At 37.9% G+C, this 12,643-nt stretch overlaps 1 protein-coding gene across 4 annotated transcripts in view; it reads left to right on the top strand.

Annotated features, from left to right (window-relative positions):
• Positions 1–12,643, top strand: part of ptprub (protein tyrosine phosphatase receptor type Ub) — a 382,270-nt gene that overhangs the window by 288,462 nt on the left and 81,165 nt on the right. For 2 of the 4 annotated variants that reach the window (XM_057833549.1, XM_057833550.1), the window contains exons 14-17: positions 1,439–1,577; positions 5,630–5,653; positions 5,823–5,977; positions 9,351–9,538. In XM_057833549.1, coding sequence (XP_057689532.1) covers positions 1,439–1,577; positions 5,630–5,653; positions 5,823–5,977; positions 9,351–9,538 — 506 coding nt within the window. The remainder of the gene's footprint in view (positions 1–1,438; positions 1,578–5,629; positions 5,654–5,822; positions 5,978–9,350; positions 9,539–12,643) is intronic. The other 2 variants (XM_057833551.1, XM_057833552.1) reach the window with 1 other exon arrangement.

The following is a 12,643-nucleotide window of genomic DNA, read 5'->3' on the forward strand; positions in this document are numbered from 1 at the left end:
ATTGAGAAATTATTGGCTAATTAAATATACTGTACAGGAAGTAAATTTGGAACATTTATGGTTTGTGGTGTGCCGCGACATTTTTTCCTATGTAAAAACGTGCCGTGAATCAGAAAAGGTTGAAAACCCTGAGCTAATGTAGCAGGATACATCTGTACTCACTGCTCATTCATGTCAAACAGAACAGATAGTCTCAAATGCACAATACAATATCGAACTCGAAGTCCTTTATTTAGACAAAGTCTAGCAGAAAGAAAAGGGAAACAACAAAACAGAAATTAAAAGGACAGTTTCCAAATGTTCAAAGACCAACATTTTCGAAGTTTTAGGGTATCTACAGTTAATTAAAAACCAAGGCTTTCTTCCAGATGATATGGTTTATACTCAGTTAATATTTTTAATCAGTTAAAGACAAACAGCTCCGTCTATAATGTGCTGATATTATCACACTTTCCTCTCAATTCAAAATTCAGTCATAAAAGTGCACCAGCTAAAGATGTTTGGTTTACAATATGGCTGTGTTTTTAGTTCCCTGCCACAAAACACGTTTGTCCCCAGCAGGCTGCGAGATATAGTTGTAACCTCAGGCCTGGTCTGACTTTCTGCTGATGTCGAGACGTTCAACCGGCCTGGGAGAGGCTGGTTTGAGGGCTGCTGAGGCCTTGAGCGTTGACTGACACATGCAAGAAAAGTAGATCAGTGGGCTCTATGAACTAGGCAAAGGAATATCTACCACAAGGAACATGTAGAGAGACTTGCAAGCTCGAGGACCTTTTCGGTCGCTCACAGAAAGCGAGCTACCTTGAAGTTTGTGTCTTGAGCTGCTGTTTGGAAGATTTACAGTTTGTCTCTGAAATATAATAAATAATTCAGTATTTACAGGGGAAGCATCTCTGAGGTGTTGTACCAACGGTACGTATGGTACACTGACAGGCCCACAAAGGCCAACTATTCCTAATCAGGAACATAATGGAATATATCTTGAATTCCTTCCTTTATTGTTTTTTTCATAATGTGCAGCTCCTTACGAATCACTTTGTGTCTAAAAACCCGAGACGTGCACCTGACAGCCACGTTTCTTGGGTTGGCTAACACTGAGGAAATCTGTCACTTCCTTATTTGCATGACTCTTTCATTATTGCCAGCAATTTGAAAGGGCCTTTTGAAATATCACTGCCATTGAAATGCAGTGATGGCATTAAGAAAGCCATTAGAATTCAGCAAATGTCGTCAATCGTCAGGATAAGTTGAATGAATGCATTGTGGTGTGAGAAGTATCTACCTGCTGAGGGAGGGGGGGGGAGCTTTTCAAAGATGTGAATTTTCCCTGCCGCCACCTCCGCTCTAAAATGACGTCTCTGTGAATCATTTCTTGAACACCTTCTGCCACATTTAAGCAGCACTGCATTTCAAAGTCCATTTATTTTCCTTTTTACAGCCGCCTGCAAAGACCACCGCAAGGCTTTGGAGGTGTCCCAGAACTCAGAAGAAATGGGGCTGATTCTGGGTGTCTGTGTTGGTGGCCTGGTGGTGCTCATTCTCCTGCTGGGTGCTGTTATTATTATCATTAAGAAAGGGTAAAGACTGTTGATTTGTTAAAAGCATGCCTCATTTTATGCACCTTCTTCATTGTTATTCTTCTTTTCTTTTTTTTTTTCGGAGCGGGGTCAAATTTTCTGCAACGTTACTCATGTTTTGGCGCACATAGCTTTCATTGCTTTCACCCCTTCTGACGTATCAAAGGGACCAATAATTCTCATCTGCATAGCCTATTTCAGTATGTGAAGTATTTAATTAATGGCTGATGCAATTCAATTAGCTACTTAATTACACACACCAAGCACAGGACCAAAGCGTAAATGAGATGGTAATTGGGAGGGAAAAGGTGTGCTTTTAAAGACTATTAGCTAGTCAACCCTCAGGTCTCCAGTAGATTTATCCAGCCGTTTACTCTTCAAGCCTTTAAGAACTTAACTTCTTGAAAGATTCTATACAGTGCAATCACCAAAGTAAAAAATAAAAAAAATCCAACTACGGTATATAATTAAAAAGTAACTACATCGATGGTTCCAGAATCAAACTGTTGCCGTTGGAAATCTTCCCTCGCAACAGTTTACTTTAACATTAATCTTAGGTCTATTGCCAAAAATAAATAAATACGTACATACGTAAATGAATAAAGAATGAAACAATTCAACCACTATGCGGTAAAATAATTTTCTTGCACCTAATAATAAATTACTTTTTAACAAGCAGAAGGAGAATAACTATGTTCCTGGAATGTGGGATTGACACAGTAAAACACGTCTATTCTTTGTTGATATGGTGTTAACACACTATGTATATATTTATATATATATATATATATATATATGTATGTATATATGTGTATATGTGTATATGTGTATATATGTATGTGTATATGTGTATATATGTATGTATGTGTGTATATGTATATATGTATGTATGTATATATATGTGTATATATGTATGTATGTATGTATGTATGTATGTGTATATGTATATATGTATGTATGTATGTATGTATGTATATATTAGGGCTGTCAAACAATTAAAATTTTTAATCAAGTTAATTACAGCTTAAAAATTAATTAATCGTAATTAATCGCAATCGCAATTCAAACCATCTATAAAATATGCCATATTTTTCTGTAAATTATATATATATTCTGTAAAATAAATTTTTGGAATGGAAAGATAAGACACAAGATGGATATATACATTCAACATACGGTATATAAGGACTGTAGTGAGCATTTCACTCTACTGTCATTTAAATCTGTCTATGCTGTCCTCACTCTGAAGTGTCTACTTTTTCCAAAGCTAGACGGCTAGTGAACAACGCCTTAATAATTAGACTTCTTACTTTTTCATGATTTATTAATAAAATGGCCTCAAACCATTGTCCTCTTTAGACCGTCGTAAAACTACAAAAAACAAGTACGTAAGCATTGTATTAGCAACAACGTTAGCTTAGCACGCTATACAGGTTCACTGAACATAAACAAAAAGCGTCTCATACAAAAAATATAACATTTCGCTTACTAACATAATGTGTACATTCTTTAAAACAACCATACTTACGGACAAATCTTGTCCAAGGATCATATAAGCACAACATTACAACGTAGGCATCAGCCCGAGACGTCGTGCAGCCATATTGAATTGGCAAGAAAGCAATAAACCATGTCACAAAGCGACCACAAGAGTTCGCTGTTAGACAGCACAAAAAGCCTTGCTGTAAAACTTACCAAAAGGCAGAATACTGTCTGAGCGGGACATGTGCGTTAATTGCGTCAAATAGTTTAACATGATTAATTAAAAAAATTAATTACCGCGCGTTAACGCGATAATTTTGACAGCCCTAATATATATATATATATATATATATATATATATATATATATATATAAAAGGGCTTTCGAAATTATCGCGATATATATATATATATTAAGGCTTTCGAAATTATCGCGTTAACGGGTGGTAATTATTTTTTTAAATTAATCACGTTAAAATATTTGACACCTTTTACGCACATGCCCCGCTCAAACAGATTAAAATGACAGCACAGTGTAATGTCCACTTGTTACTTGTGTTTTTTGGTTTTTGTCGCCCTCTGCTGGCACTTTGGTGCGACTGATTTTATGGGTTTCAGCACCCATGAACCGTCAAACAATTTCACATAATTTCAAACGTATTTATATTTCACTGGAAAATAAAGCATTTACAGATTATTTTATTTTGTGTAATGTATACAAATAAAACACAAAGGCAGAAAAATAAAACTGAAATGCACTAAGACTAAAACTAATGTCATTAATGGACCAATAAAACAAATGGGAGTTAATATAATAAAAAATAAATAAGAATACAAGAACGATACAATAAATACGTCAACATCTCATTGAGGTGCATTCCAAGAAGTGATTTTATTAGAGGTGAAGAGAAGGCTGTCTGATGTGTTAATCACTTTGTTCCGTAACTTTGGAGCTGCAACAGCAAAGGCTGCTCTCCTTTGAATTTCTTTCTGGTTTCAGGCACAGTCTTGAACAGCAGAACAGCTGATCTGGGAGAGTGAGAGAGTGAGCAAGGGCAAAGAAGCTCTTAGAGGTAGAGCAGGACAAGAGCATTTTGTGATTCAAAAAACCAAATACAATATTTTATAATCAATCTTGAAGTGCAATGGCAGCCAGTGTAGTGAGAAAAATATGCTCAACATTAGTGTAGTTTAACTGACATATTACAGTAAGACAGCTGGGTGCTGGCAAAGACTACATTCTCAGCACCTACATTTGTGATGAACGGTTTGGTCATAGTACCCAAGGAACCCAGATCCAGCATGACATATCTCGCTGTGCTACTAAACCCTCCCCCGCCCCCAAAAACCTTTATTTCCTTGCAAAAAGATTTCAGAGCAAACCAGGCGTTTTTGTATCATCAAGAATTATTGAACAATAATCTGAGAGATATATCAGCTAACCCTGGCTTGGTCACCTGAGGGAGGGGGTATGATGTTGGAAGAACTGAAACCCCCGATGATCTCAGGCACATAACTGATGATGTGTCCCAGTGCATCCTAGGATGAATCTTAAAATCATGAGATATATATCAATTCGTCTAGGAACAAGAAAAGGACTTGCGACGGTGGCGCAGGTGGTTAAGCGGGTTGTCCAATGATCGAAGGATCAGCGACTCGAATCAATCTCCCACTTGTGCACATTGTTGTTGCGTCCTTGTACAAGACACTTCATTCCACTTGCCTGTGTGAAACTAATGAGAGAACCAGTGGTTGATGGTAGTTGGAAGGGCCGATGGCGCAAATTAGCTACCTTGCTTCTGCCAGATTGCCCCAGAACAGCTGTGACTACTGTAATATTTTAGCGCCACCTATATGGAGTGAAAGAATAATGCAATGTAAAGTAATTTTAAGTCTTCTGATAAGGGTAATATTCAGTAAATCCAATTATTATTATTAGAACAGAGCCTTGTGGCCAATGCAAGGAGAGCTGACAGAATGAATGAATGCTTAATTTCTCATTGAACGGAACACTAATGCCACATTTTCCACCAAAATTATGATTGTGAAATTATTTCACTTGAGGGACAGTTGACTTTAGGGGTTCCACTAGTTAAATGTTTCAAAAGTGTAGGAGACAGAACGGGAAGCTAGACGCAGCTGGGGAAAATCGTATTAAATGGCTGACACAGTTTCATGGCTGATATTGAATAATGTCCATTTGAAATTCTGCACTATTCTATAAATTAGCCCAGGTTCCTGTGCTAAGCGACCATGAAGTTTCCCCCTTTAGATAATTGATTGCTGAATTTGCTGTGACAGGAAAGCCATGTGGTTTGGTGCTTGATGTGTACCATGGGAGACATATTCTATTTGAAGGGAACACACACACACATTGTGCTCAGCTATAGTGCAGTGTGTCAGAACTTGCTTGATGCATTTAAGCCCATCACATGGTCACCTGCACAGCCGACTTCCTGCTTCTGCTTTTCACTGTAATCAATGCATTCTGCTTTCAGCTGACATTGTGTTTTTGATACATCTCTTCTTGATTTTGTTTTCCTCTTCCACTTCCTCCTGCACTCTTGCCAGAAGGAACTACTACTCTTTTTATCCGTAAGTGATTATGGCTCTTTTTTTCCCCCATTGTTTTGTGATCCATCTGACACATGCTTGTGCTCTGGCTGTCAATCACACAGCAGGAAGGCATGAAAAAGTCATTGAGAAGCTGATCTTTCTCTTTTGCTATGATGCTTCATCTCTCCTCTTCTGTATTACTTAATAGGAAACCTGCGAACATGAATAAGACACCGATTACTTATCGCCAGGAGAAGAGCCACATGGGCTCCATGGAGCGCAGTTTTACGGACCAAAGCACCCTACAAGAGGATGAGAGGATGGCACTCTCCTTCATGGATGCACACACTTGTGGAACTCGAAGTAAGGCACAGATTACTTTTAAAAGTTGACTTTCTGTATGGCAATGTGATGAAAATATTTTAACAAGATTATAGCTGAAACGAATACTCGAGCAAGTCGAGTAACTCGAGTTTAAAAACTGATCCGAGTAATTTTATTCACCTCGAGGAATCGTTTAATTTTGCCAGCTGTAAATGGTGTTATACTTGTATAGCGCTTTTCTACCTCTGTAAGCATCATGTTTTGCCCGGATTACTTTTAACGTAGGATAACGCGCTGACGTCACGTGCGTAGAGGAAGAAGCAATAAAAAAAAAAAAAAACTTACTGCAGCCGACAGCCGCTACAAACTACGCCGACGTTGCTAAAAACTACACCCGCATAATGCTAGTGTGGTAGCAGGTAGTGTCCGATGCGTCTCATAGATATCGCATGCATTTAGAACTAGATGCGAAATGACAGACTCAGCCGTGTCTGGGCAGCGTTGGTGAACAGCAGCCATCTTTAAGCAGTAGACTTCTCAGCGCTAATAAATATAACGTTACTGTCACTCGCTCACGTAACGTTAGCCCTTCGGAGGGCTAGGTTTCTATTGATTATGACCACTGTCGATGCGTGGATAACGTGTCTTACATACAGGTTTTATTTAATCTGTAAAAACACAGCGCTGTAGAGTGATGAGGGTGTAAAATTAAAACATAATTAAGCTAACTGTCAGTTTTAACTCAGTAGTCATTGCTGAATAAAACACCACGTAGCACTGGTCCCTAATGTGCTCCAATACAGCAGGTATTATACATTCATTTTGAACACTGCAAAAACTCAAAATCCTATCAGTACTTACAGTTTAGACCAGACATGTACAAAGTCTGGCCCGGGGGCCAAATGCGGCCCGTGGTCAAATTTCATCCGGCCCCCAGCCTCTGTCATAAAATCAATAACATCTGGCACGCACACAGACTTAATAAATCGGTCAGCAGTACTGCAACCAGCATATGAAGTAGCTTACACACGAAATGCTTCTCCTCATTACACACTAAAAGGCAGGAGCACTTTAACCCTTTATTGCCAAATGTATCACATTTGATACACCTAAAATTTCATGATTTTCAGACTAATTTAGAATTTTGACATTTCTTTTTGGAAAAAAAAAAATATATGGATGCAAGCCAACACATGCATCTGCAGGTTCCATGAGAAAAAAAACATGATTTAGCATGGGTTATAGACATAAGAGCGCTTATTATACATATTCATTTTGAATTTTCTTTTCACAAATTTGAAAAAAAGGTTTCATTAGGACCTTATTTTTCAAATTTTGGGATTCTCTGATAATTGCTTCATGTTTCAGGTATTTAAGGGTGAAGCAATATTATGTACGACAAGATTACAGGGAAGATACGCCGCGAGAAATTGAAGCATCTTGAAGCTAGTTTAATTTTACAGCAGTAGTATTTCGCAAGAGCCCGAGTGTTGAAAGAGAACGCAGCAAAGGCTAGTTGCGAGATTGTTGAAATTATTCATTAAAAAAATAATAAAGCAAATGTGACACTCAATGGCTTGGTAAACTTTGCTTAAATACAGTATATTGTAAAGGATGTCAGCCAAGGTCGGCCCCCCACATTTTTACCACGTCAAATCTGGCCCCCTTTGCAAAAAGTTTGGACACCCCTAGTTTAGACGAATTTAAAACTTAACTAGAATTTAAAAATAGCTTGACACAAATGGAAATTCAATTGAAACATGTGGGAAAAACACAAAGCTTTCAAGTGATGTGTGTTATCAAGCATAATTACATTTTTAGGTAAGAAATATATATATTTTTTTATAAGATCTAGAAGTTTTTTATGTGAAAGCAGTGATTTTTTTTTCTAGTCACATCTGAGATGCAATTGTTGGCTGTTTTCAACAATGTACATCGGAAATAAAGACATTGATTGACTGAAAATGGTTCAATACTGGATTAAATGTCTTTTTTTCTCATTTATATTTATAATTACGCTTTACCTAAAAAAAATGTTTTATCCGATTGCTCGATTAATCGATAGAATTTTCAGTCGATTACTCGATTACTAAAATATTCGATAGCTGCAGCCCTAAACAAGATAAACTGTGATTACGATTTGTTCTTTTTTCTCTATTCACCTTCAATTCTGCCGTAACAAGCCATTTGGGATTCTTATCTTTTCTCTTTGAATTGAGTGCCCTTTTTACATTGTCAATCGGACGACAAGGAAAAGACAGATGTGTTTACTTCACAGTTGAAATAGATATTGGTCAGCTACTCACATTAGTCAACAGTGTCACGTTATCCACAAGCTCTTGTTTTGAGGTGTTATTTAATGATGAATGATGCTTGTACAATGAAGCACATCATTAACTTTTTCAATGTATCAGATCCTGTGAAAGTAGGTTTTAGGCCAATATGCATGTTGTCTTCAAAGTGAATGTAGAAGTCTTCTCCCTTTGTTCAACGACTGATCACAGTATAGCACAGTAGTTATGCTTATTGACCATTAGACGTCTCCACCTGAGATGCTTGAGATTTGTTATGTTAGCATACCGTATGCATTCATGGTGCAAAAAAATAAATGAACAATAAATGATTGAAAAATAACGAATGAAAAACTCATTATATACTGTACCTCATTCACTGTACTAAAGCTGTGTGCCTTTAGTATTTTGAGCCAGAAGAATTGTGTGAGCCATATGTGATATAGCAGTGCCTCATTGGCGCTAACCACTTGCACTTGATCCAAAAAAACTGATGTTTGCACTATTTTGATTTCAACAAAAATATAGTGGTGTCATATAGGCACTTTTCCTATAAATTCTATCAGTTAAAGTTGTTCCCTTAGTTTTCTCAGAATGTTTGTTGGAAAACCTTGAAGTTTTTACATTTATTATCAAAGTATCCAGTACGGCATCGCAATTCAATTAGCCATAATATGTTAAGCCCACAAGCGCATATAGTGGTTTGGTATCAGATCATTGGAGATGGACAATATCTGGATATGGGTTATCAGATTAAAATACATTATGGGACAACTCTAATTACAATTTTTGTTTGGGAAACTATTTGCAGTTGGGCGTGAGCCTTAAATGTGTTTAAAGTGGTATTAAAAAGCATTAAATAAGATTTGCTGTTCCCTGTAGAAACCCTGTTAATGGTATCTGGCATTTTTAAAAAAATATTTCCTCGAAATGTATTCGCTAACACCTGTTTTTTCTGTTACATTTAGCCAGTATCTTGTTCGTACGTAATGCTAAATTGCTATCTGGAGGTGTGTGTCACCATGGTTGAACTGCCAAATGTTTAAAAATCCTAATTTTTTTCATAGCTTATTGTCGTGTAAAATACTGTGAAATTACAACCGTGACCCGGCTCAATGCAGGTGATCCGCGCAGTTCTGTAAACGAGGCCAGCAGTCTGCTGGGAGGCTCCCCGAGGCACCCGTGCGGACGCAAAGGCTCCCCCTACCACACGGGGCAGCTGCATCCCGCCGTGCGAGTGGCCGACCTACTCCAGCACATCAACCAGATGAAGACAGCTGAGGGCTACGGCTTTAAACAGGAATATGAGGTGAGCTATTGTACTTTGCGCTCACCCTCGCTGGTAAGCTATCAGACAACAAAGGGGTTTATGACTGAATTAGTCAGTGGAATATTGAATTGTAAATTCCACAGCATGTGTGTAATTTATCAGTTTTCCTCCACTGTAAGTCAAGATAAAGAGCAAAATGTGATTTGTCAGTGAAAAAAATAATGGACTGCAAATGTTAGAAAAGCGATTTGCATTTTGTTTTCTTATAGTGGAATTGAAATGTTGAACTCCTACAAAATCAGGCGAGAAATAGTTTTTGCATGTATTAGCCTTAACATCAGGGGTCGGGAACCTTTTTGAGAGGGAGAGCCCAAAAAAACCCCAACATATTTTAAAATGATTCCATGAAAGCCATACAATGTAAATGCATATATGTATGTATTCTGTTTTGTGAGCACTGTTATTTCCGTGCTGATCTTGTACGCATCACTTGGCACACTAAAGGGTGAGAGATGATCGGCTGGTCGCTTTTGCATGTCTCCAAAGGCGAGATCTAATGCCCATCTACGCGCAATCCCCAACAGGCGGACAACTGATGGGCTTCAAATTGAAGCATATTAATGTGGCTTATGTTTGAAGTGTCCAAGATCAATGTGCCAATGCGTGAGCAGCTCGTCAGAGCTCCTTCATGTCATGCGAGCCAGCTGGTTTCACACTAAAGATGTTGGGTACAGTTAGAATTGGCAGAGAGCCAGTTGCGTTCATGAGAAGAGCCAGATATGGCTCGTGGGCCATACTTTCCCGAACCCTGCTTAACATGATTGTCTTGCATAGTACGTACACTCACGCTGTACACTCGCACAAAATATACTTGCATTTGTACAACTGAATTGATGGATGGAAACACAGAAGAATGTGCAGCACATATAGAATTGTTCAAAGCAAAACAAGGTCACGGTAAATGATTTTCTAAAGGTTCGTTTTCAAAAGCTACTTAACGAATCTGAGTCCCCCCCCCCCCCCCCCCCCATTATAATAGATAGCATGCATGAATAACTCTTTGAGGTGTATCACTAGTGTAATAGTGCTAGTGTGCAAAAAAAAAAAAGAAAACCGCTTTGTTTTTATGATTAGAATGTGAGTCAATATTATAATTCAGGTCAAACAAATAATACTGTGCGAATGTCATATAATTATGATACTAAAATCGCTGTTTTACTGAAAAATAGTCATTCAATTGTAACATTTTTAAAAGATTTAACAAATTGTCATTTAAAGAACATTCCTGTCAATCTTGTGATTAATAGATTAAAAAAAGAAATAAGAATGAATTTGTTTTTACAATAGTTAACACTGTAAAAAAAAAAAAAAATCCCGTAAATTTTACGGAAAAAACCTGGCAGCTGTGGTTGCCAGAGAAATTCCGTAAAAAATACAGTTCAACTGTAAATACCAGAAAAATCTGTATATTTTACAGTTAAAATCTGTAAAAAAAATTAAAAAAAAATAATAATAAATAAATAAATAAATACATTTTTAACTAGTAAATCCAACAGCTTTTTGCTGCTAAATCAGCATGAACGTGCTGCTTTTAAAACAAAATGGCTCAATAAAATTTAAATATATTTTAATTTTATTTTACATCAAATATCATTTAATTTCTTGAATCTTGCAACCTTTCGCCACATTTCAGGCTTCAAACATAAAGATATGAAATTTAATTTTTTTTGTCAAGAATCAACAACAAGTGGGACACAATCGTGAAGTGGAACAACATTTATTGGATAATTTAAACTTTTTTAACAAATAAAAAACTGAAAAGTGGGGCGTGCAATATTATTCAGCCCCCTTGCGTTAATACTTTGTAGCGCCACCTTTTGCTCCAATTACAGCTGCAAGTCGCTTGGGGTATGTTTCTATCAGTTTTGCACATCGAGAGACTGACATTCTTGCCCATTCTTCCTTGCAAAACAGCTCGAGCTCAGTGAGGTTGGATGGAGATTGTGAACAGCAGTCTTCAGCCCTTTCCACCGATTCTCGATTGGGATTCAGGTCTGGACTTTGACTTGGCCATTCTAACACCTGGATACGTTTATTTTTGAACCATTCCATTGTAGATTTGGCTTTATGTTTTGGATCATTGTCCTGTTGGAAGATAAATCTCCGTCCCAGTCTCAGGTCTTGTGCAGATACCAACAGGTTTTCTTCCAGAATGTTCCTGTATTTGGCTGCATCCATCTTCCCGTCAATTTTAACCATCCTCCCTGTCCCTGCTGAAGAAAAGCAGGCCCAAACCCTGATGCTCCCACCACCATGTTTGACTGTGGGGATGGTGTGTTCAGGGTGATGAGCTGTGTTACTTTTACGCCAAACATATTGTTTTGCATTGTGGCCAAAAAGTTCAATTTGGTTTCATCTGACCAGAGCACCTTCTTCCACATGTTTGGTGTGTCTCCCAGGTGGCTTGTGGCAAACTTTAAACGAGACTTTTTATGGATATCTTTGAGAAACGGCTTTCTTCTTGCCAGTCTTCCATAAAGGCCAGATTTGTGCAGTGTACGACTGATTGTTGTCCTGTGGACAGACTCTCTCACTTCAGCTGTAGATCTCTGCAGTTCATCCAGAGTGATCATGGGCCTCTTGGCTGCATCTCTGATCAGTTTTCTCCTTGTTTGAGAAGAAAGTTTGGAAGGACGGCCGGGTCTTGGTAGATTTGCAGTGGACTGATGCTCCTTCCATTTCAATATGATGGCGTGCACAGTGCTCCTTGAGATGTTTAAAGCTTGAGAAATCTTTTTGTATCCAAATCCGGCTTTAAACTTCTCCACAACAGTATCTCGGACCTGCCTGGTGTGTTCCTTGGTTTTCATAATGCTCTCGGCACTTTAAACAGAACCCTGAGACTATCACAGAGCAGGTGCATTTATACGGAGACTTGATTACACACAAGTGGATTCTATTTATCATCATCGGTCATTTAGGACAACATTGGATCATTCAGAGATCCTCACTGAACTTCTGGAGTGAGGTTGCTGCACTGAAAGTAAAGGGGCCGAATAATATTGCACGCCCCACTTTTCAGTTTTTTATTTGTTAAAAAACTTTAAATTATCCAATAAATGTTGTTCCACTTCACGATTGTGT

This window comes from Corythoichthys intestinalis, chromosome 4, assembly GCF_030265065.1.
Source record: "Corythoichthys intestinalis isolate RoL2023-P3 chromosome 4, ASM3026506v1, whole genome shotgun sequence".
Classification (NCBI taxonomy): domain Eukaryota; kingdom Metazoa; phylum Chordata; class Actinopteri; order Syngnathiformes; family Syngnathidae; genus Corythoichthys; species Corythoichthys intestinalis.